The sequence below is a fragment of the Heterodontus francisci genome, chromosome 40, assembly GCF_036365525.1.
Source record: "Heterodontus francisci isolate sHetFra1 chromosome 40, sHetFra1.hap1, whole genome shotgun sequence".
Lineage (NCBI taxonomy): Eukaryota > Metazoa > Chordata > Chondrichthyes > Heterodontiformes > Heterodontidae > Heterodontus > Heterodontus francisci.
In genome coordinates, this window is record NC_090410.1 from 9406908 (window position 1) to 9431616 (window position 24709).

The 24709-nt window shown below is 45.1% G+C and overlaps 2 protein-coding genes across 14 annotated transcripts in view; one reads left to right on the forward strand and one right to left on the reverse strand.

Moving 5' to 3' along the window:
* LOC137353059 (striatin-3-like) overlaps positions 1-2491 on the reverse strand; it is a 51097-nt gene extending 48606 nt beyond the window's left edge. Inside the window, exon 1 of one of the 2 annotated variants that reach the window (XM_068019004.1) lies at positions 2164-2491. In XM_068019004.1, the coding sequence (XP_067875105.1) occupies positions 2164-2436 (273 nt within the window). In that variant the 5' untranslated portion in view covers positions 2437-2491. The remainder of the gene's footprint in view (positions 1-2163) is intronic. The other variant, XM_068019003.1, reaches the window with a different exon arrangement.
* fkrp (fukutin related protein) lies at positions 1945-23108 on the forward strand. Of its 12 annotated transcripts, none has more exons than XM_068019007.1 (4): positions 1945-1994; positions 9406-9530; positions 11805-11913; positions 19670-23108. In XM_068019007.1, the coding sequence occupies exon 4, from the start codon at positions 19847-19849 to the stop codon at positions 21350-21352; it is 1506 nt and encodes a 501-aa protein (XP_067875108.1). In that variant the 5' UTR covers positions 1945-1994; positions 9406-9530; positions 11805-11913; positions 19670-19846; the 3' UTR covers positions 21353-23108. The 12 variants fall into 12 exon arrangements, with proteins under 12 accessions (XP_067875108.1, XP_067875119.1, XP_067875106.1 ...); XM_068019018.1 differs by having other exon boundaries at positions 19924-23108; XM_068019008.1 differs by lacking the exon at positions 11805-11913 and adding an exon at positions 8119-8267 and having other exon boundaries at positions 1959-1994.
* Positions 23109-24709: the final 1601 nt, after the last annotated feature.

Here is a 24709-nt window from a genome sequence, read left to right on the forward strand (position 1 = left end):
CTTTATCAATTTGATTTATATGAAGGTGACTTCAACCCATTTTTAAAAAAACACTGTAATTGATTGTCCCAATTTTAGAAGTCTGTGTCCTAGTTCAAAAATGGCTCTGGGGTCTCTAAGAACAGTCATCACCCTACAGACTACAGCAATTACAGAAATAAAAACAAGAAATGCTGGAATCACTCAGCAGGTCTGGCAGCATCTGTGGAAAGAGAAGCAGAGTTAACGTTTCGGGTCAGTGACCCTTCTTCGGAACTGACAAATATTAGAAAAGTCACAGATTATAAGCAAGTGAGGTGGGGGTGGGGCAAGAGATAACAAAGGAGAAGGTGTAGATTGGACCAGGCCACATAGCTGACCAAAAGGTCACGGAGCAAAGGCAAACAATATGTTAATGGTGTGTTGAAAGACAAAGCATTAGTACAGATTAGGTGTAAATACACTGAATACTGAACAGCAGCAAGTGCAAACCTGAAAAAAACAGTGGGTAAGCAAACTGAACAAACTAAGATGAAATGAAATAAATGCAAAAAAAAGATTGTAAAAAATGTAAAAAAGAATGTAAAAACAAGGAAGAAAAAATAACTAAAAAAGTAAAATGGGGGGCTGTCATGCTCTGAAATTATTGAACTCAATGTTCAGTCCGGCAGGCTGTAGTGTGCCTAATCGGTAGATGAGATGCTGTTCCTCGAGCTTGCGTTGATGTTCACTGGAACACTGCAGCAATCCCAGGACAGAGATGTGAGCATGAGAGCAGGGGGGGAGTGTTGAAATGGCAAGCAACCGGAAGCTCAGGGTCCTGCTTGCGGACTGAGCGGAGATGTTCCGCAAAGTGGTCACCCAGTCTGCGCTTGGTCTCCCCAATGTAGAGGAGACCACATTGTGAGCAGCGAATACAGTATACTACATTGAAAGAAGTACAAGTAAATCGCTGCTTCACCTGAAAGGAGTGTTTGGGGCCTGGGATAGTGAGGAGAGAGGAGGTAAATGGGCAGGTATTACACCTCCTGCGATTGCAGGGGAAGGTGCCCTGGGACGGGGACGAGGTGGTGGGGGTAATGGAGGAGTGGACCAGGGTGTCGCGGAGGGAACGATCCCTTCGGAATGCTGACAGGGGAATTACAGCAATTACAGAATGGCTACAGATCATATTACAACAGCTACAATGCATCACGGAACAAATGAGAACCTTAAGCATATATACCAAGTTAGAGTTCTGAGGAAAAAAAAGTAATCAATCAAGAAAAATACTTGGATCACAACAGGACTCGGCTGGCCACTGGTCTTATGCTCACACGTGTCCTGATCTGACCTTTCATCTGTATGTTCGAGGGTAGATTTTTTTTTAAAATCAGGTAACAGTAAATTAAAAGGTGCATATCCTGAGAGATTAAATTAGTTTGAAGCTGAAAACAAATTAGCAACTGCAAAATGCGAAGTGATTTTAGCAGCTAACATCTATTTTTCCTCCTGTTTTGTACAATGAAAGCATTGGAATTCGATCCATCTTTCCTAATCAGCTCAGAAAAATTTAGTTCGGGGGAACCTGCCAGCTCTCCAATTCATACAGATCAATGCAAACCAAGTCCAAATGACACTGCAACTCAAAATCACCTAGACTGCTGATTCCAAGTAGGACCAGGCATCTATGGGGAGCGACAGAAGACAGCACTTAGCAAGATGTTAAATCACTGCACAACATACTTGCAACAAAAACAGACACAGATCCTTAGGAGATATCATTTGTAGGAAGAATTTTTTGACATTTGGAGAGGCAATTCCAACAAGCTATACATTTTTTAACTTGTAAACTTTTAAAATGTCAGACTCGGTGCTGGTGCAATGTGCGAGGAATATGTATTGCAAATGATCATGAATATTTTAATAATTCCAGTATTTCTAACTAGGATTATTTTGGCTAATGACACAGCCACAACCCGCCATCTTTAAATCCAAGATGGCGGCGCACCAGCGATCCTCCGCAACAATAGAAGGTAAAGACTTTTTTTAAAAAGCCTTTTCCTCTCACGAAGCACACTTTCCCTCAGATATCGATGGCTTTCGACGTAAAGAACCGACTGGGAGACAGTAAACAGAAGCTGGTCGTCATTTTTTTTCTACTACCACCGCCCCCCCGGCCGGTCGTCGTCGTCTCTCACTTACTTGTAATTCGGCTTTTTCCGCTTCCCATCGCGCCTTTTCCGTCTCGAAACGCGTCCATTCGTGCTGGATGAAGTGTAAAATCCCCGGTACCGTGTAAGAATCCGGTTCGGGCGTATTTTCTGAAGTGATTTTCTCCAGGGTCGGTGCGGCCGCCGGGCTCGGACAGCCCGCGCCGCCGAGCGCCGAAGCCATGGCGGCTGGCTGCCCTTCCATCTCTTGGCCGCCTCGTCCTTGTCTCCCTGCCAGATAGTGAGCCGCCCCGTTCGCTTGCATGGGCGGCGCATGCGCCCCACCGCCGGCGGAGGGCAGACTTCCTGCCAAATAGCGTCCACCACAACATCCAGTCAACAGTCATTCATTGGGAAGAAAGGATCTGGGTGTGTGTATGTGTGAGGGAAGCACAGGGCACCATCTGTATCTGCATATGATGCTGTTATCTCCGTGTTAATTAAGTATTTAAAAAAAAACAGTATCTTTAGTGCCAACTGTGGCTCAGTGGGTGGCACTCTGAGTCAGAAGGTTGTGAGTTCAAGTCCCAGTCCAGAGACTTCAGCACAAAGGAAAATCTCTGCTGGTGCTGCCAGCTCACTGTTGGAGGTGGCCTTTTTTCAGATGAGACATTAAACTGAGGCCCCGTCTGCCCTCTCAGGTGGATGGAAAAGCTCCTGCGGCGCTATTTCGAAGAAGATTGGATAGAGATGCCCAGGTTTGGATAAAGTAGACAAAGAAAAACTGTTCCCATTAGCTGATGGTACAAGGACTAGGGGACGCAGATTTAAGGTTTTGGGCAAGAGATGCAGGGGGAATGTGAGGAAGAATGTTCTTGCGCAGCGAGTGTCAAGGACCCGGAACTCGCTGCCCGTGAGAGTGGTGGAAGCAGAGACGATTGTGTATTCAAAAGGAAATTAGATGGCCACTTGAGGGAAATTAAATTGCAGGGATACGGGGGTAGAGCAGGGGAATGTGACTGACTGGATTGATCTCTGGAGAGTTGGTATGGACTCGATGGGCTGAATGGCCTCTTGTGCTGTAAATGACTCTGTGACTCGAGAAGAGCAGGGAGAGTTATCCCCAGTGTCCTAACCAATATTTATCTCTCCACCAACATCACTAAATTAGATCATCTGGTTATAATCATATTTGTTGGTTGGGGAGCCTGCTGTGTGTTTATTGGCTGCTGCCTTTCATGCATTACAATAGCAATTTTTTAAAAAATACTTAATTGGCTGTAAAGGACTTTGGGATGTTCTGAAGTCGTGAAAGGCGCTATATAAATTCTTCCTTTATTTAAGTCATCATTCTTTCAATGTGGATGAACAGCTGCCCAGAGTACAGATATCACTCTGTCGTGACCAGGGTTGCCAACTTTTCCCAATTGCCAGGAGTCACGTGGAATTGGGAATTGATTTCCTTGGCACTGCTTTGAGCAGCCTGGGAGAAAAGTAGAGCTTTGTGCCTGTGATTTGCAACTGTGCACTTTCTTTGTCTGCTCAGCGAAGGCCTTCCAAGCACAAAACCACCAGCAAAGCTAATCATCTACAGGCGACCCAACCTTTATAAGGTAAATGTAATAGCATTTTCGAACTGAGCAAGTGTCGTGTGATCAGGCACTATGCAATGAGACATCACACAATCAGACCTCCTGGAATACATCCCAGAAGAGTTGGCATCCTTACGTAACACCCAATGGCCCACAAACAATCAATAATCATAAGTGTCCCACAACTTATTTCCATATTGACAACAGATTGGTACAGATTAGCCTAAATAATGTAAGCCCACTCTGCTTTGGCTCTCACTCAATTGCTTTTCTTGTGTTTCTTCATCATACTTATATAATACTTCACCACCGAAATAGGCCAAAAAGTCAATCAAGTCCGCAACAGTGTTTTTCTCCGCCTAACCTAATCCCACTCTCATTTCCCGTTTCCCCCCCCCCCCCCCACCTTCAATATCGTTCAATATTCCCTTTTTCAAGCAACTATATACTTAATCTTGGTACTTGAATGATCAACTATAATGCAACCCCACCATTCAATAATATTTCAGAAAATTGAAGATTGGTTTTTGTCGACGTTTACGATGTCATGAATCTTGTAATTATTCCCAGATTTCTTTATTCACTCACAGGATGTGGGCATTGTTATTAAAACCAACATTTATTGCCCATCCCTAATTACCCTTGAGAAGGTGGCGAACTCCCTTCTTGAGTACAATTGAGTGGCTTGCTAGGCCATATCAGAGGACAGTTAAGAAAGACTGACTTACATTTATATAGCACCTTTCACATGCACTAGACATCTTAAAGCGCTTTACAACCAATGAAATACTGTTTTAATGTAGGAAACATGACAGCCAATTTAAGCACAGCCAGCTCCCACAAACAGCAATATGATAATGACTAGATAATATGTTTTAGTGATGTTGATTGAGGGATAAATATTGGCCAGGATACCAGGGAGAACACTGCTTTTTTTCAAAATAGTGCCATGGGATCCTTTACATCCACCTGAGAGGGCAGACAGGGCCTCAGTTTAATGTCTCATCTAAAAGACGGCACCCCTGACAGTGCAGACCTCCCTCTGGGTGCAGACTGGGTGACCGCTTTGCGGAACATCTCCGCTCAGTCCGCAAGCAGGACCCTGAGCTTCCGGTTGCTTGCCATTTCAACACTCCCCCCTGCTCTCATCTCTGTCCCGGGATTGCTGCAGTGTTCCAGTGAACATCAACGCAAGCTCGAGGAACAGCATCTCATCTACCGATTAGGCACACTACAGCCTGCCGGACTGAACATTGAGTTCAATAATTTCAGAGCATGACAGCCCCCCACTTTACTTTCATTTTTAGTCATTTTTAGTTATTTTTTCTTCCTTTTTTTTGCATTCCTTTTTACATTTTTTGCATTTATTTCATTTCATCTTAGTTTGTTCAGTTTGCTTACCCACTGTTTTTTTCAGGTTGTTTTTCTTCAGGTTTGCACTTGCTGATGTTCTATATTCAGTATATTCACACCTAATCTGTACTAATGCTTTGTCTTTCAAAACACCATTAACATATTGTTTGCCTTTGCTCCGTGACCTTTTGGTCAGCTATGTGGCCTGGTCCAATCTGCACCTTCTCCTTTGTTATCTCTTGCCCAACCCCCACCTCACTTGTTTATAATCTGTGACTTTTCTAATATTTGTCAGTTCCGAAGAAGGGTCACTGACCCGAAACGTTAACTCTGCTTCTCTTTCCACAGATGCTGCCAGACCTGCTGAGTGAATCCAGCATTTCTTGTTTTTGTTCCCTCAGTACTGTACTGGAGTGTCAGCCTTGATTTTTGAGCTCAAGTCCTGGAGTCAGCCACATTGCTGTGGGTCTGGAGTCACATATCGGCCAAACTGGGGCCACTTTCCTTCCATAAAGGGCAGTAATGAGCCAGTTGTGTTTTTACAACAATCTGATATTCATGGTCACCATTAGTTCTTTTATTCTAGCTTTTTATTTAATTAACTGAATTTAGATTGCCCAGCTGCCGTGGTGGGATCTAAACTCATGTCTCAAGCATCATTAGTCTAGGCCTCCAGATTACTAGTCCAGTAGCTTAACCACTGCCCTGTAAATATTGGCTAGGGCACCAGAGAGAACTCCCTCTGCATCAAATAGTGCTGTGGAATCTTTTACAGTCACTTGAGAGGGCAAATAGGGTCTTAGTTTAACATCTCATCCGAAAGCTGGAACCTCCAACTCTGGAGCACGCCTTCAGTACTACACTGGAAATGTCAGCCGAGATAACGTGCTCAAGTCTCTGGAGTGGGACTTGAACCCACAACGTACTGACTCAGAGGGAAGAATGCTATTCACTGAGCCACAACTTTTATTAGTAGTAATGGGAATGCTTTTACAGCCAAGACCATGGTAATTAGGAACTGGTTGATGCATAAAAGAGTCCCCAATCACAACCCATTGCAAAGTGGACATGTTAAACATTTTACTCCATTTTTTATTATTTGCTAGGACAGGAATGAACGAGGCCAAGAATGAGTTAACTCCAAATTGCCTTATTAGGGTGTCTGTCCTTCACAAAAGCATAGCCGAGATCAGGAACTCACTGTGAAAGAAAATCAGTTGTGAAGATCAGTAATGGTGCACCGAGGATTGTGAAAATGACCCCTTGCCAACTCTAGTTGAATGTATTCCTGGAGGTTTCATCATATGAGCCCCTGCCCTCAGTGCGACTCCCCCATGCTCCCGCCAGTGGTCATCTGACATGTCCATCCTCACAGCACCAGGTCCTCCCATGGCCAGTTGGAAAGCGAAAAGACGTTGCTTGATCGAATGATTCTTGCTTACATAGAATATAGAGCACAAAAACAGGCCATTCAGCCCAACTAGATGTTTATACGCCACGCAAGTCTCCTCCCATTCCATCTGCCTCATAGAATGGTTACAGCACAGAAGGAGGCCATTCGGCCCATTGAGTCCATGTTGGCTCTCTGCAAGAGCAATTTAGCTAGTCCCCCTCCCCCTCCCTTTCCCCGTAACCCTGCAGATTTTTTTTTCTTCAGGTGCTTATCCAATTCCCTTTTGAAAGCCACGGTTGAACCTGCCTGCACCACACTCTCAGGCAGTGCATTCCAGATCCTAACCATTTGCAGTGTAAAAAAAAGATTTTCCTCATGTCACCATTTGGTTCTTTTGCCAATCACCTTGAATCTTAAAGTAAATCCAAAATATTACTTTAAACTTTTCTTAAAAACACGCTAATAGGACCAGGGATCGTAGCGATAAACTGGTGAGCAGTGCATTCATGAGACAATAAGAACTGAAACCCTCATACAAAATGTGAAAAATAGCTGAAATAATTTGCCAGTCAGGGTTACGAGGATGTTGGGATGGGTCAGGGGGCCATTCAAAATACAGGTTGGGAGATTTAAGGTACTGGAAGGGTTAGCTTCAAATGAGCTGAGAGGCCTTCATTAATTGCCCTTGTCTTGTGTTTATGAAGAGACGGTCTTTTAAATTCTAGTCTTGCAATGTTGACTGCACTTTTGTCATTTTAACTGGCTGGGGAGCAGAGACAAGGAGCCTGTGTAATTATGACACCAGCTCCTCGCTGACCCTGTGCGAGTGGCTGTGCCTGTTACAGCCACCTCACACGCCTGTTTAAAATTGCCAGCGCGGTTCAGGAGTTGTCACCTGGACTCAGCCGCTTCCTGCCTCACTCGATCGGTCGGGCTGCAGCTCCCAGGGGTTTGCTGCGGAGTGCAGGGCTCCCTCTGTTTGTGCTGTCAATCACACTGTGCAGTGACATGTCAAGTCCCATGTCAGCTCCCATCAGTGAAAGATGCAGCTGATATCAGAATGCTCATGTTTTCATCACCGTACCAGCTCCGACTAGGCAATCAGACTTTTCCTGCAGTTTGAGGAGCGTTATTTTAAAAAACCCATACATTCCCTCCTCACCTCTCCCGTTCGACTGTGGGGGCGTCACACCTGTTACGATACTGTTTGTTTCTTCACTGTCTCCCTTTCTCTGACTTGTGCTAAAGGACCATGTAACCTCCCATTGTTACAGAAAGAAAGAACTTGCATTTATATAGCGCCTTTCTTAATTCTGGGCCTCCCAAAGCACTTTACAGCCAATGAAATCTTTGAAGTGTAGTCACTATTGTAATGTAGGGGAACATGGCAGCCAATTTGTGCACAGCAATCTACCAACAAACTGTCGAGGTAGATAATCAGATCATCAGTTTCTCTTGTGATTTTAGTTGTGCAATAAATATTGGCCAGGGAGAACTCCCCAGCTCTCCTCTGAAACATGGGATCTTTAACTTCCAGCTGAAGGGGCCTTGGTTTAATGTCACATTTCAAAAGTGGCATATCACACAGTGGGACTTAAAACCCATAAACTTCTGACTCAGACAAGAGTGCTACCAAGATTAGCCGCTTAAATATTTCTCCTTCCGACAGGACTGCAAAATGTTGAAGGAGAAATTCCAACAGGTGACCAAGACGATCAGAGGAGAGGAAAGGCCGATTACCATAACAGTGCAAATACAGGAAGATGCATTTCTGGAAAAGCCAATAATCAATCTAATTGGTACCAAAACTAATACAGTGTAATTATCCCAATCCCTCAAATATCTCTCCAGTACCCCCTTTGTGCCTCTACTGCCTCCCTGAGCAGCCAGTTCCACATGTTCAGAGATCTCTGTGAAGCAGTTAAATCTAAACTGTCTGCACCGTCCCTCAGCCTTGCACCATATCTTTCTATTCCCTTTTCTCTCGTTTGCTCATCTAGTTTCCTTTTGAAAGCTTCAAAGCTATTTGCCTCGACCTCCACTGGTAGTGAGTTCCACATTCGAACCACTGTCTAAGAAAAGAAATTTGTTATTTTTCCTATTGGACTTATTAGTAACTATGTTTTATGACCCCGTATCCTTGGATTCTCCCACAAGTACTAAAGAAAAGGCCTGAACCTGTTAAATCTTTTGCAGTAGCTGTAATCTCTCAGGTCTTGTACCATTCTTGGCAGTCAAACAGCTTTTCCCACCTCCAGTATTTTTATAACTAATAAACAGGATATACAGCAAGGTGGCAATGGGCAGATCATCTGTTTTACTGATGTTATTGAGGAATAAATATTGGCCAGGACACCAGAAAGTTGTCCCCTGCTCTTCTTCAAAATGGGATCTTTTACGTTCACCCGAGAGAGCAGAAGCACTCTCTCAGTACTGCACTGGAGTCCCAGCCTAGATTTTTGTGCTTCAGTCTCAAATGGGACTTGAACACTCAATCCTCTGACTTGGAAGTGAGAGTGCTACAGCTGGCATATTCAAAATAAGATGCAGGTCTTGTTTTTTGATGCATATATATCTCCATTGTTTTATCTACCCCCTCAATTTTCTTACTCCCGCCACCAAAAAAATGTTTATGCCCTTCTCCTGAAGTTGCTGACTGTTACTCAGGTACACTGCCATTGTTGTCAATACCTTGACCAAATGGTTAGGCTTTAGTGTAGTTAGGGATTATTTCATTGAGCCTCAACTTGTCCACACTCCAGCAGGGTCACTGGATAATGGTCAAGGGAGGGAATCATGACTGCTTTTAATTTCTCTCTCTCCCTCCCTAACCCAAGGACCACTGACTGGTTATAGCGCTCCCCTACAGCTACCTCAGCAGTTCTCCTTTTACACTATAAGATGGCCTGTTTCCATTTAATTAATAATTAATTTGGTTTCTTTTCCACCAATCCAGGTGTTGTGGCCATTGGGACATGTCCTATAATGCACAGAAGTCACCAACAAAACTTCACATCTGGGACCGATAGTGTGACGGAAGCATCTAAACTAAAGGTGGAAGAAACTGTTTCTTAATGTCAGGTAAATCTCTATCTACATTGTTTCTTAAAAAAAAAGTAAGGTATGCTCCCAGCTTTGACCCATGATCTGCTGCGCTAGCAAGGCAACAGTCTAGGTGCTGCAATTGCATAGTGGTTCTTGCTCCTGAACATTGTCCCACCACTCATTCTGTAAAATGCACGTGCATGGACATCAGCTAAGGACAGTATTAAGCAATGCCCTTCATGGTTGAATGGTCTGCTGATACTGCTTGGGTTCACACATGAAGAATCGGGATTTGGGCAAGATACCAGAGACCACCTGCTTCTGAGTCAGCATCTTCAGGAGAGGGGAGGGAGAAAACTACCACAATAAAGGATCTGGACCCTTCTGATCTATATGGCTTTGTCCTACATCATAGTGCTTTGACTCAGTCAGCCAGCAGGTGCACTAACCTACTTCTCTTCTGCACCCATTTTGATCGAAGAGACATTGTTAATGAGTTAAGGAACTGATTGTCCACTCGCACACTTAGTCAGCAGAACATGGAACTGGAAGGCTGCGCTGCTTCACAAGATGGTTAAAAAAAAACTTGGATGGCGGAATGTTCCTGTGGATTCTTCACTCCCAAACAATGCTCCCCTCACATCTACCCAACATACTTATGTTCTCATTGCAGCTGTTAACAGCTTCACAGGGTCGCCACCATACAGCAGTGTCCTGAAGGACATTCTTTCTTCAGCTGGTCGAACTCTTACCTGAGTCAGAAAGTCATGGAGTCAAGCTCCACTGCACAGAAACATCGGAACAGGCATAGGCCACTTAGCCCCTCACGCCTGATTCAGTGAGATCAAGGATGACTGTGACCTAACACTGTATAGCCACCTTTGTCCATATCGCTTAATATCTGTGATTTATAAAAATCTATCAACCTCAGATTTAAAATTAATAATTGACCTAGCATTAACTTCCATTTGGGAAAGGGGGTTCCAAACTTCTACCACCCTTTGCATGTAAGACTTCCTTCCTGAAAGGCCTGGCTCTAGTTTTTCGGCTACATCCCCTAGTCCTGGAATCCCCAACCAGGACTTCAAGACTTAAGCACATAATAAGGCTGACACCTCAGTAGGAGGTGAGGACTTGAGCGAGGTACTAAGGCACACACATCTGTTCTGATTTGTCCCAAATCAGCCCCATTGTCCAATAGGAATCAAATGGCCCCCAATTATACAGCACTTTATTCTCTCTCAGCAACAACAACTTAAATTTATAAAGTGGCTTTTAATGTAGTAAGATGTCCCAAGGTACCGCATAGGAGTGTTATCAAACAAAATTTAAAACTGGACCATATAAGTGGATATAGGACGGATGACCAAAAGTTTAGTCAAATAGGAAGATTTTAAGGAGCGTCTTACAGGAGACGAGAGAGGCAGAGAGGTTTAGGGAGAGAATTCCTGAGCTTGGGGCCGAGGCAGCTAAAGGCACAACCGCCAGTGGCGGAGTGATTAAAATCGGGGATGCCCAAGAGGGCACAATTGGATGAGCACAGAGATCTCAGTGGTTGTAGTGCTGCAGGAAGTTACAGAGATAGAGAGGCAGAGATATTGCTGTAACCTCCTCCAGCTGTACAACCCACCAAGATCTCTGTGCTCATCCAATCCTGGCCTCTTGAGTGAGCATCCGCGATGCACCTAGGTGAGTTGATAACAGGCTCTGATTAAAAATGTCATTTTTAAAAATGGATGGGGCTTGGTGGGAGGGCTGGTCTTGCCCTTGGCTCAGGAGTGGCGTCCAAGTCAGAAGGTTGTTCAAGTCCTGTCCCAGGGACATGAGTACATAACCTACCCAAACTCCTTACTAAAAACAAATTACAAAAGCGAAATGCTGGTAATCTGAGATAAAGACAGAGTGCTGGAAATACTCAGCAGGTCAGACGGCATCCGTGCAAAGAGAATGTGGAGGGAGTTTTTATTAAAATATATTATCTAGCTATTTGTGCTGCACTGTCAAAAGTGCTATCTTTGGGATGGGATGCTAATCTAAGCCCTGTCTCTCTTCTGAGGTGGCTGTAAAAGATCCCATGGTACTATTCAAAGCAGGGGAACTCTACCAGTCAATATTTAAACCATCAACCAAAATCACTTTAAAAAAAAAGATGATTTCATGACTGATTGTGGGAACTTGCTGTGCGCAAATTGCTGCCAAATTTTCCTACATTACAACAGTGACTACACTTCAAAGCAAGTGTTTGGAAGGACCCGAGACCTTAAAGTCATTGTATAAATGCAAGCTGTTGCTTTCTTCCTTTGATTGCAGCCAGAAAGGTACAATCTGTGTCTGATTCCTGATGTTACAGTGGCTGCCAGGAAATTCCACTTTTTGTTCAACTCATTGAAGTCTTGGAAACAGTAGCAGCCAACATCCTGTGAGTTTGAACTGACTGGTCTGAACTTATTCTTTAAAGGATAAAGTGTTTTCAGAGACAAGAACATGCATGTAAAACATCTGTGTGCTTTTATATTTTTTAATACCCCAGTGTTTCTCGATCCACCTGGTCACAATACTTCCTCCCCAGTCCATTTTTCCATTAATTAAGAATGAGCATGAGAAGTGTCAGTGCTCTCTACCAGCCTGACCTGACCTGCTGATCTTACAGTTAACTTACATCCTGTTCTACCTCACCAATGTTTTATTTAGACTCTGACTTTAATTCAAGCATAATGGTGCTTGTTTTAACCACAGGAGCAATTGGTAGTCTCCTTTATTAGGCAGTTGGCGAGAAGAGGAGCAAAGATACTTCAGAAACACACTTCTGAAAAGAGCAAAAGTTCTGGTGAATGGAGAAACTGAAGGGGCGACGGTGGTGGGTGTCACCATCAACTCAAACGAAAATAAAAAGTCGTGCATTAATATAGCGCCATTCATGATGTCAGGATGTCCCAAAGCACTATATAGTCACTGAAATACTTCTTAAGTGTAGTCACTGTTGTAATGTAGGAAATGTGGCAGACAATTTGTTCACAGCAAGATTCCACAAACAGCAATGAAATATTTTGACAAGATCGCTTGGATTTTATTTTTAGGTGTTAGTTAAAGGATTACTTTTGGTCTGGACACTGGAGAGAACTCCCTTGCTGTTCTTCAAAAGTGTGGTGAAAACTTTTACATTCACCTGAGAGGGCAGACCGGGGCCTTGGATTAACGTCTTATCCAAGAGAAGGTTCCTTCGATAATGCAGCAATCCATCAGTACTAGCACTGGAGTGTCAGCCTGGATTTTGGACTGTAAGGAGTGAAACTTGGACCCACGGCCTTCTGACTCAAAGGCGAGAGTGCTCTCTCAAACAATCATTGAAGAAGTCCAGCCTTCAGTAACTGGAGTTTTGGTAGAGCACAGCACCACATATTGATACAAATGGCACTATGTAAACTCAGTGGCAGCACGGAAAATGATTTTTATCCAGCAAGCAAAAGATGGTCATCCTTCAGTGCAAATATAGGTCACTGTCATTTGTGTCAGTTTTGTATTTTTGTACGAGTTTCTTAGCTGGAATTTTCTGATGTTTCACTTATCCAGTGATGCAAAATTACAGTCATCCTACCCCACTCAGTAAGCCATAAATACATTTAAAAATATGTAATTGTTGAGAAAACCCAAGTGAAATCCCAAGCCCCACAATACAGAGTGGCAGCATGGTTGAAAAGAGGAAAGCAGAAGCTGAGGTAAATCAGAATGTGGATGCCAAGCTTGCAAATTTAAAGTGTGTAAAATTGTTGGAGAAAGGGGAGACTGAGGGAGGCAAGGACCTCGACAGTTCAGAGGTCCTGGGAAAGAAACAGTCAGAGTACGCAGACCCTTTGATGAGTCTGAACTTCAACACAGTGCGAAAGCCATGCAGGAAGAGGATATAGGATGATATATTTGGAGAACAAAGGAAATTTCAGAAGAGCTATGCCCATAACATCATCAATGAAACATGAAGAGAGTGATTTCATACCAGAAAGATTACATACTGCTCAAAATATTCTTGGGCACTAAGGAAATCGAGGATTATGGGGAGGGGATAAGTGGAGTTGATCTAGAAGTAGTCCTTGGGCACTTTTCCTCTCCTTCAAATCTGCTGTTATTATCCCTCTCCTCACAGCACCAACCCTTAACTCCTCTGTCCTTGCAAACTACCGCCCCATCTCCAACCTCCCTTTCCTCTCCAAAGTCCTTGAATGTATTGTCGCTTCCGAGTTCTGCGCCCATCTTTTTCAGAACTCCATGTTTGAATCCCTCAAATCAGGTATCCACTCCAGGCACAATACCAAAGTGGCTCTTATCAAAGCCACAAATGACATCCTGTGTGAGTGTGACAAAAGTAAACTATCCTTCTTTGTCCTTCTCAACATGTCTACAGTCTTTGACACAGTTCACCACACTGCTTCACTTCCTGCTGCCTCAGTGTTACCTCTGGTGTCCAGAGATCTATTCTTGTCCCTCTCTTCACCCCCCCCCCACCCCCGCCTTATTTCTTATCTACATGATGCTCCTCTGAAAACGCAGCATCAGTTTCCACGTGCACATTATTGACACCTAGCTTTACTTCACCACCAATGCCTTCAAACACTCCACTGCCTCTGATTTGTCACGTTGCTTGTCTGACATCCAGTACTGGGTGAGCAGAGATTTACTTCAACTAAATATTGGGAAGACTAAAGCAATTGTCTTCGGTCCCTGCAGGAAACTCAGCCACCGTGACAACCTGTCTGAGGCTGAACTAGATTGTTCACAACTTTGACCCCAAGACAAGCTTCCAACCACATTTCTGTGCCATCTCTGTAACATCGTCCAACGATGCCCCTGCCTCAGCTCATCTACTGCTGAAACCCTCATCCATGCTTTTATTACCTCTAGGCTTGACTATTCCAATGCAGTCCTAGCCAGCCTCCCATGTTCTACCCTCCATAAACTTGAGGTCATCCAGAACTCTTCTACTTTTGTCCTAATTCATAACAAATCCTGTTCACCCATCGCCTCTGTACTCGCTGACCTACATTGGCTTCCGGTCTCAATTTTAAAATTATCATCCTTGTTTTCAAATCCCCCTATGGTCTCAGCCCAGCCTATCTATGTAATCTCCTCCAAGCCAACGAGATATCTGTTCTCTAATTCTGGCCTTGAGAATTCCCAATTTAATCACCCCACCATTGACAGCCATGCCTATAGCTGCCTAGACCCTAAGCTCTGGAATTCCCTCCTTAAACCTCTCCACTTTTTCACCTCACGTTTCTCCTTTCAGATGCTCCTTAAAACTTATCTCTTTGACCAAGCATATGGTCATCTGCCCTAAACTGTCCTACTGTGACTCGGTACCAAACTTTAGAGTCATAGAGTCGTACAGCATAAAAACAGGCCCTTCGGCCCACCGCATCCATGCCGACCATAATGCCTATCTATATTAATCCCACCTGCCTGCATTAATTCCATATCCCTCTATGCCTTGCTCATTCAAGTACCTGTCCAGATGCCTCTTAAATGTTGCTACTGTTCCTGCCTCCACCACCTCTTCTGGCAGCTCATTCCAGATACCCACTATTCTTTGTGTGAAAAATTTACCCCTTTGATCCCCTTTAAACCTCCTCCCTCTCACCTTAAATCTATGCCCTCTAGTTTTAGTCACCCCTACCATGGGAAACAGACTCTGGCTATCTACCCTATCTATGCCTCTCATAATTTTATATACCTCTATCATGTCCCCTCTCAGTCTCCTTCACTCCAGGGAAAACAGACCCAGCCTAACCAATCTCTCTTTATAACTCAAGCCCTCCAAACCAGGCAACATCCTTGTGAATCTTTTCTGCACCCTCTCTAGCTTAATCATATCTTTCCTGTAGTGCGGCGACCAGAACTGCACACAGCACTCCAAGTGTGGCCTAACCAACGTTATGTACAACTGTAACATGACGTCCCAGCTCTTATACTCAGTGCCTCGGCCGATGAAGGCAAGCATGCCATACGCCTTCTTCACCACCCTGTCTACCTGTGTTGCCACTTTCAGGGAACTATGTACTTGCAACCTAAGGTGTCTCTGCTCAACAACACTCCCCAGGGCTCTGCCATTCATTGTATATATCCTGCCCTGGTTTAACTTCCCAAAATGCATCACTTCGCACTTGTCTGTGTTAAATTCCATTTGCCACTCCCTTGCCCACTTTCCCAGTTGATCTATATCCTGTAGTAACCTTAGACAACCTTCTTCACTGTCCACTATACCACTTTTGGTGTCATCTGCAAACTTACTAATCATGCCCCTACATCCTCATCCACGTCATGAATATATTAATATATATGACAAACAACATAGGGCCCAGCACCGATCCCTGCGGCACACCACTGATCACCGGCCTCCAATCTGAAAAACAACCCTCCATTACCACCCTCTGCCTCCTATCACCAAACCAATTTTGTATCCAATTGGCTAGCTCACCCTGGGTCCCATGTGTTCGAACCTTCCAGACCACCTACCATGCGGGACCTTGTCAAAGGCCTTGCTAAAGTCCATGTAGACAACGTCCACCGCCCTGCCCTCGTCAATCCTCTTGGTCATCTCCTCAAAGAACTCAATCAAATTCGTGAGACATGATTTCCCACGCACAAGGCCATGTTGACTATCCCTAATCAGACCTTGCCTTTCCAAATGCATATAAATCCTGTCTCTCAGAATCCTTTCCAATAACTTTCCCACCACTGATGTAAGGCTCCCCGGCCTGTAGTTCCCTGGCTTATCCCTGCTGCCCTTCTTAAATAAAGGCACAACATTAGCTATCCTCCAGTCTTGTACGTCACCCGTGGCTAACGGGGGTGATACAAAAATCTCTGCCAGGGCCCCAGCAATCTCCTCCCTTTCTTCCCATAGCATCCTAGGATACACCTGGTCAGGCCCTGGGGATTTATCCACCTTAGTACGCTTCAAAACCTCCAACACCTCCTCCTTTGTAATGTTGATATGCTCCAGGATATCGCTGTTCCCTCCCTTGAACTCACTAGCTTACATGACCTTCTCCACGCTAAATACAGACGAGAAGTATTCATTTAAGACTTTGCCCATTTCCCGTGACTCCACACATAGATTACCACACTGATCCTTAAGGGGACCTACTCTCTCCCTTTTACTCTTAATATACTTATAGAATCTTTTAGGATTCTCCTTTATCTTATCTGCCAGGGAAATCTCATGGCCCCTTTTCGCCCTCCTAATTTCCTTCTTAAGTGTACTCCTACATCCCTTATACTCCTCGAGGGACTCGCTTGATCCCAGCTGCCTACACCTGACATATGCCTCCTTCTTTGTCCTGACCAGACCCTCAATATCCCTCGTCAATCAAGGTTCCCTAAACTTGCCAGCCTTGCCCTTCCATCTAACAGGAACATGCCGGCCCTGAAGTCTTCCTATCTCATTTTTAAAAGCCTCCCACTTGCCAGACGTCCCTTTACCTGTAAACAGCCTCTCCCATCCAACTTTTGAGAGTCCCTGTCTGATGCCATCGAAATTAGCCTTCTCCCAATTTAGGACTTCAACTTGAGGACCAGTCCTATCCTTTTCCATAATTATCTTGAAGCTAATAGAGTTATGGTCACTGGTCCCAAAGTGCTTCCCCCACTGACACATCAACCACCTGCCCAGCCTCATTTCCTAAGAGGAAGTCGAGCGTAACCCCTTCTCTAGTACGGCCATCCACATACTGCTTCAGAAAATTATCCTGGACACACATAACAAATTCTTCCCCATCTGATCCTTAGCACTAAGGCAGCCCCAGTCAATATTAGGGAAGTTAAAATCACCTACTATTACAACCCTATAATTCCTGCACCTATCTGTGATTTCCCTACATATATGCTCCTCCAATTCCCTCTGACTATTGGGGGGCTTATAGCATAATCCCATCAAAATGATCACCCCTTTCTTATTTCTAGGTTCTACCCATATGGCCTCGCTAGATGTTCCCCCCCGGCTATCCTCTCTTAAGTACCGCCATGATGTCCTCCCTAATCAGTAGTGCGACTCCCCCTCCTCTCTTACCTCCACCTCTGTCATGCTGGAAGCATTGGTACCCCGGAACATTGAGCTGCTAGTCCTGCCCATCCCTCGTTTCCATAATAGCTATAATATCACAATCCCATGTACTGATCCATGCTCTGAGTTCATCTGCCTTACCTGTAAGGCTTCTTGCATTAAAGTAAATGCCGTTTAGCCTACCAGACCTTCCACACTCCCTGTCTGCCCCTGCCTGGCCTGTCTACTGGACTTGCTTGCTCTAACCTCTACATTTGCCTCAACTATCTCAGTGGAGAGACTACTACTTTGGGTCCCACCCCCACTGCCAGACTAGTTTAAACCCTCCCAAGTAGTACTAGCAAACCTCCCCGCAAGGATATTGGTCCCCTTCCAGTTCAGATGCAACCCGTCCCTCTTGTACAGGTCATCTCTGCACCAGAAGAGATCCCAATGGTCCAAGTTGCTGAAGCCCTCCCGCCTACACCAGCTCTTGAGCCACACATTCATTTGCCTTATCCTCCTATTCCTACCCTCACTAGCATGTGGCACAGGGAGTAATCCTGAGATTACAACCCTAGAGGTCCTGCTTTTTAACTTCTGCCTTACTCCCTATATTCACTTTGCAGGACCTCATCTCTCTTCCTGCCTTTGTCGTTAGTACCAATATCGACCACGACCTCTGGCTGCTCACCCTCCCCTTTCAGAATGCTCTGTGCCCGCTTAGAGTCATCCTTGACCCTGGCACCAGGGAGACAACACACCATCCTGGATTCTCACTCATGGCTACAGAAACGTCTATCTGTGCCCCTGACTGTGGAGTGCCCGATCACTACTGCTCGCCTACACTTTGACCTTCTCTGCTGTACAACAGAGCCAGTCGTGGTGCCATTGACCTGGCTGCTGCTGCTGCTTTCCCCTGAGAAGCCATCCCCCACCCCCACAACAGTATCCAAAACAGCATACTTGTTATTGAGGGGAATAGCCACAGGGGACTCCTGCACTACCTGCCTGCCCCTCCTGGCGGTCACCCATCTATCTGGCAGAACCTGCGGTGTGACCACCTCCCTGAAACTCCTATCTATGATGCTTTCTGACTCCTGTAAGCTCCTCAGTGAGTCCAACTGCCGCTCCAACCGATCCATGTGATCTGAAAGGAGCTGCAGCTGGACACAATTCCTGCAAACGTAGTCACCAGGGACATTTGACTTCTCCCTGATCTCCCACATTTCACAGGAGGAACATACTACCCCACTGACTGCTATTTCCACCCCTCGCGTTACTTCTGGCTTAAAAGAAAGAAAGACAGAAATTGGGGGAAAAAAACTAAGCCTTACCTGGTCAATACTCACCCTCCTCACCGAAGCCTGACGTACACCAAAGCCCGCACTTTGACCTTACCAGCAGCACTGCGACCTCGCAGCCCCTCCCAAAGATGGCCGCTCTCGGATCTTTCAATTGCGCTTTCGGATTTTACCTCGGGGAAGAAGCCACTGTCGATGCTGATGTTGATGTGAGTCGCTGACTCCGGGTATCTCCAACTCGGGGCTCCGCCGATCCCGGGCCTGTAACCAGTCCTCAGGCCCACACACCCGCCCCATGACTCTACGATGTCCCCGGGTGTGCAGCACCGGGCTAATCTCCGACTGCAGCCCTGTGCTGTGTCCCGGCCGTTTTATGAGACTCCTGTGAACATCTTGGGATATTTTACTGGACTAAAGGCCATTTAAATGCATGTTTTTAGTCAGTGACCCTTGTTTAGTTCTGAAGAAGGGTCACTGACCTGAAACATTAACTCTGCTTCTCTCTCCACAGATGCTGCCAAACCTGCTGAGTATTTGCAGCATTTCTTGTTTTTATTTCAGATTTCCAGCATCCGCAGTATTTTGCTTTTATTTAAATACATGTTGTTGTTGTTCAGACATGATCTTATTGAATGGCTTAGCAGGCTTAAGGTGTCATATAGTTTTCTCCTGTTCCTATTTTCTTATGTTTTTAAGTTCTCCTAGTTGGTACTTTACAAGTGTTAAATTTCCATTGACCTGTATCTTCAGAAATTCCAGATTGGGGAGATTCCCTTCTGTCGGTGTTCATCAATTGATGAGTATCTCTGTCCTTCATAAATGTTTCTTTTTGTTTTTAGATTCAATGAAGACCATGCATTTCTGATGAATTAATTGCAATTATTAGTTGTCCAGAAATCAGGATCCTGACTTGATTGTTAATTGTTACGATGTCAGAAAGCAGCAAGAGATTATTCAAGAAAATCTGTTACTTGAACTAATTAATTACCAACACTACTGAATTTATAAAAAGCACAATGCGGGTTAGTTTTTACCAGATACTGCTGACCGGGGCAATAATGGTCAATCTAATCGTACTTTACTACGTCTCCAGAACTCAACAGCAAATGCTGAAGCACAAAGACCCAGGGAAGGTTGTCTCCCGGAGGCTGGCGGTTTCAAGAGTCACTGGGATCACTGTGCTGATACGGGAGTTTGAAGATTTTGAGAATTGGGTGGTAGGCGTGGTGCAATCTTTCTTGAAGGAAAGGCCAGATCAGCCCATTGTGGTGGTCTCCGACAAACTACCATACCCACCGTTGGACCTGCCTGATAAAAGGAACATTCAGGTAGTGCTGTTGAAGGCATCTCCAGATCAACCGTACTACGCCACCAGACCTGAGTTCTACATCAAAACTGAATACACCCTTCTGGTGCCTGACGGGGTGCAGTTGGACTCAACTCAGCAGCTTGACCGTCTTCTTCAGGAATTTGAGGCCAACAAAGGAAAGGTTCGAATGCTGGCAGCCCCTATTCAGACTGTGGAAACATTTCAGTGTCTAAATTTGCGGGTTAGCCTCAAGGAGTGGAGCGCGGCCTACAGCCTTTCTCCAGCTCAGGTTTGTGATGCCATTGGCGGAGACGCCGTGGTTCTCCTTCGAACCGAAGATTTGTTTAACCTCTCTCAGCCCATGGTTAGGCCACTCATGACGTCCTTCTTTGTTCAGTCTTCACTGCGCGGCTGGAGAGTGAAAATGGCGGAGAGTGTGGTGTTCTCCTCTTACCACCGCTCTTTGTTCATGTCGGCCCATAACCAGTGGAAGGCTGACATCAATGCGAAAGCGAGGTTGGCCCAACTCTTCAAAGACTTTGGAGTGAAGCATGTGGTCCAGGCCAATGGAAAGGAGCAGTGGTACGGATGCAACAAAGACACTCCTCGCTGTTTCGGTACAGTGCATGATGACACGCCCGAGTACCTGTATCAGAACAAGTGGACGCCGCCTTGCTGCCTCAAAGCCTTGCGTGAGACCACCAAGTATGTCATAAACATCTTGGAGTCCTCAGGTGTCCGCTACTGGCTGGAGGGCGGAACACTTCTGGGAGCAGTCCGTCACCGGGACATAATTGCGTGGGACTATGACGTGGATCTTGGAATTTATCTGGATGATGTGGAGAAATGCGAGTTCCTGAGAAGTCTGGACTCTGGTTCGGTTGTTGATGAGAATGGCTATGTGTGGGAAAAGGCAGTGGAAGGGGACTTCTACCGAGTGCAGTACAGCGAAAGCAACCACTTGCACGTTGACTTGTGGCCATTCTATGCCAGAGATGGAATCATGACCAAAAACACTTGGATGGATCACAAGCAGGATGTGGAGTTCCCAGAGCACTTCCTGAAGCCACTGGTCCCCATGCAGTTTGCTGGGGTGACTGCTCGTGCGCCCAACAATCACAGGCGCTTCCTGGAATTGAAGTTTGGGGAGGGGGTCATCGAAAACCCTGAGTACCCAAACCCCGCAAGGAAAAAGTTAGAGAAGATGGACTAAATGGAGAATATTAGACACCTTGGAATGAGTTATGGGACAGTTACTCGTGCGGCTTCAGATGTTAGAATTTTTTCAGACATGCTATTGCCTCGAAACATGATATCACAGATATTTGTCACTCCACATTTGTTTCTTCCTCCCCATTTCCTCTCCTGCAGGCACTGGATCTTCCTGGGGGATAGAACCATGAGTACTGCAGCACTATCTGGCCCATTGGTCCTTCTTCATGTAGGGGTCCAGATAGTGATGGTTGACGAGCTACTGGACGATGGAGGGCTTGCATTCCAGCCTGATCCTATCCTTGCCTGATAGCCACACTCCTGCCCTTTCCACCCAGTTTTCAAACTGTGGAAAAACAGCTGTCAGTACAGTCACAGATTCTACCTTGCCAAACTTAAGTTGTGTATGGAGAGGCTATTTTGAGCTGTGTGTAACACTGGGGTGCAGGACTGGTGGGTACATAAGACTTGCGTACAGTACTGGTAGGTACAGACCTGTTACTGTGTAATACTAGGTACGGTACTGATGTGCACATGTTCCAGTGGAGCTCAATGTAAGCTTGAAGACTTAGAGCAGAGGAGATTGAGGTGTGATCTGATAGAGGTGTACAAGATTATGACAAGTTTAGATATGGTAGACAAAGAAAAGCTGTTCCCATCAGCTGATCACAGAAAAACTCGGGGACACAGGATTTTGGGAAAGAAATGCAGGGGGATGTGAGGAAGAACTTTTTTTTAACATGGCGAGTTGTAATGACCTGGAACTCGCTGCCTATGAGGATGGTGGAAGCGGAGACCCTTAGTGATTTCAAAAGGAAATTGATGGGAAGTTGAGGGAAATAAACTTGCAGGACTGCAGGGATAGAGCAGGCGAATAGGATGAATTGGATTGCTCTACAGTGAGCCAGCAGGGACTCAGTGGGCCAAATGGCCTCCTTCTGTACCATAATGACTCTATGACCTTCTGATCCTCTGGCTCGGTACTGCAACAAGCATTTCTCCACAGAGCCACAGTTGGGGTGAGTGCTTCACTCTTTTAAATATACAAAATAAAGCTATGGCTTGGACGAACAAATGTAGGAATGTAAAGAGGCAAATTTGCACAGAAGAGACAACATTTTGATGCGGGAGGTGGGGGAGGAAACTCAAGACTCCCAACTACAGAATTATGAAGCCAATTGAGCTGAGAAGCTAATAACCTGTGGTTACGATGTACATGCAAAATTTTAAATGTGAAAACATACAGAGCACTAGAGGGTGCTCTGTGACAGTTCAGGGTCTGTGCTGAACATGACCCAAACTACTGCTAAATTCCTGATGTATTAACAGAAAAATATGCTGTTAACTCTATATGTCAGAATTCCAATGAACAAAATCACTCTCCATTAAATAAAATTCACAACCCAGTCTTCAGGTATTCACCTAATTTTTACACTAATCTAAGCCTTTATCAGCTTGGTTTCTCCAACTCGTCGATCAAAATCCGGGACACAAATTCCAGCTCATCCAATGTTCTGCAACCTGCTTCCTATCTGTACTACCACCTTCATTGGCTCTCCATCCCTCAGTGCATTAATGTCAAAATAGTAGGCCTCATTTACAGATCTCTCCATAGCCTCACCCTATCTTTATCCTACCATTATTGAGGGAGTGCAGCACTGTCAGGTGTGCCATCTTTCAGATGAAACATTAGACCCAGGTCCCATCTGCCCTCTCAAGTGGATGCAGAAGATCCCATGTCACTATTCAGAGATGAAGGGGGTTTCTTCAAGTGTTCTGGCCAACATTTTGCAGATTATATGGTCTTTATCTCATTGCTAATTGTGTGAGCTTGGCTGCTGTGTTTCCTACATTGCAAAGGTGACTACACTTCAAAAGTATTTCAATGGCTGTGAAAGACTTCGGGACATCTTGAGGTTATGAAAGGCGCTATACAAATGCAACTCTTTCTTGGAGTCTGGCAATAGCGTCCGCTGTTCCTGATCAGAAATGGGAATCTGAGCTGATTTTTTCGAACTCCTTTTCACAAGGTACTAAGTCCATCCTGGCTGAGAACAGTTAACTCAGCATAGATCGTGGAACCAGAGCTGGGCCCTTCCACATGGAGCGGTGCAATCATTTAACAGAGACCCTTTGTACAGCAGACCGTGAGCCACAGTCAAATTCTTGCCGAGGCAGCAGCACATTCTGGACGTCTGATGGCATTTGTGCAGCTGCGAACTGTTCTGGCCAAGACAAATTACAAACAATCAATTAATTAATTTTGCCGATCGGCAACTTTAGAAAATTTCTTGACAAACCCCTCCATGTTTGTCTACTGTTTCCCATTGCCCAGCACTGTGGTCCAACCCTATAAGAGGCCCACACTCATAGGAAAGAATTAAAAGTAGCTCAGCTATTTCCCCTTAAAGATTAAGTGGTGAAAGTTAACTCTTTACTGTCACCAGGAGGAAAATTTCAAAATTGGCTTCTCTCTCTTTCTTCCCCACACCACCCCACCCCCCCAACTCGTTTCCCCCTACATCACTCACCCCGGCTCATAGTGAACTATTGACTCCACGGGTGCCAGCTACCTATTACTGCTTCACAAGTTCCTGTTCTTAAAGCACATCTAGTGAAAGAAAAACTTGCATTTATATAGTGCATTTCACAACCTTAGGACATCCCAAAATGCTTTCCAGCCAATGAAGAACTTTTGAAGTGTAGTCGCTGTTGAGTGTCAGCAAGCTATTTGTTTATGGAAGGCATTCACATCTTAGCCCAACCTGATCCTCAACCATTGACACACACACACTTTCCAACAAGGAGAGTGATCGGGAGCAGTGGAAATGCTGACTGACTTTTCGCTCTCCCCACCACGTGGCCTTGAGGCTAACCGTAATGTCCCAATCACTTCCCAATCAGGTTCAGCAGAGATCGGGCCTCGAACCTGGATGGATATCTAGTGCTCCACCATTGGCGGCCGTGCCTTCAGCCGGCTAGGCCCGAAGTTCTGGAATTCTCTCCGTAAACCTTCTCTGTCTCTGATCCTTAAAATCACTCCTTAAAGCCTATCTTTTTGACCAAGCTTTTGGTCACCTGCTCCAATATCTCCATACGTGGCTCGGTGTCAAATTTTGTTTAATTATGCTCCTGTGATGCGCCTTGGGATATTATACTACGTTAAAGGCGATATATAAGTGCAAGTTGTTGTTGTCCAAGTTAGCTTTTCCCCCTCAACTCTTCCGGTCAACCTATGTTGCTCCTACCAATTAACAAGCATTATCTGCTGCCACAGGAAGAGGTTAAAGATTGCCTGTCTAAAGCAATTTATAGAAGTTATAACAGGAAACAGGCCATTCTTTCTTTATAACTCAGT

Bases quoted from the DNA above. Each gene is read 5' to 3' on its own strand.
- fkrp (XM_068019007.1), top strand. From the start codon at position 19,847: ATGCGGGTTAGTTTTTACCAGATACTGCTGACCGGGGCAATAATGGTC.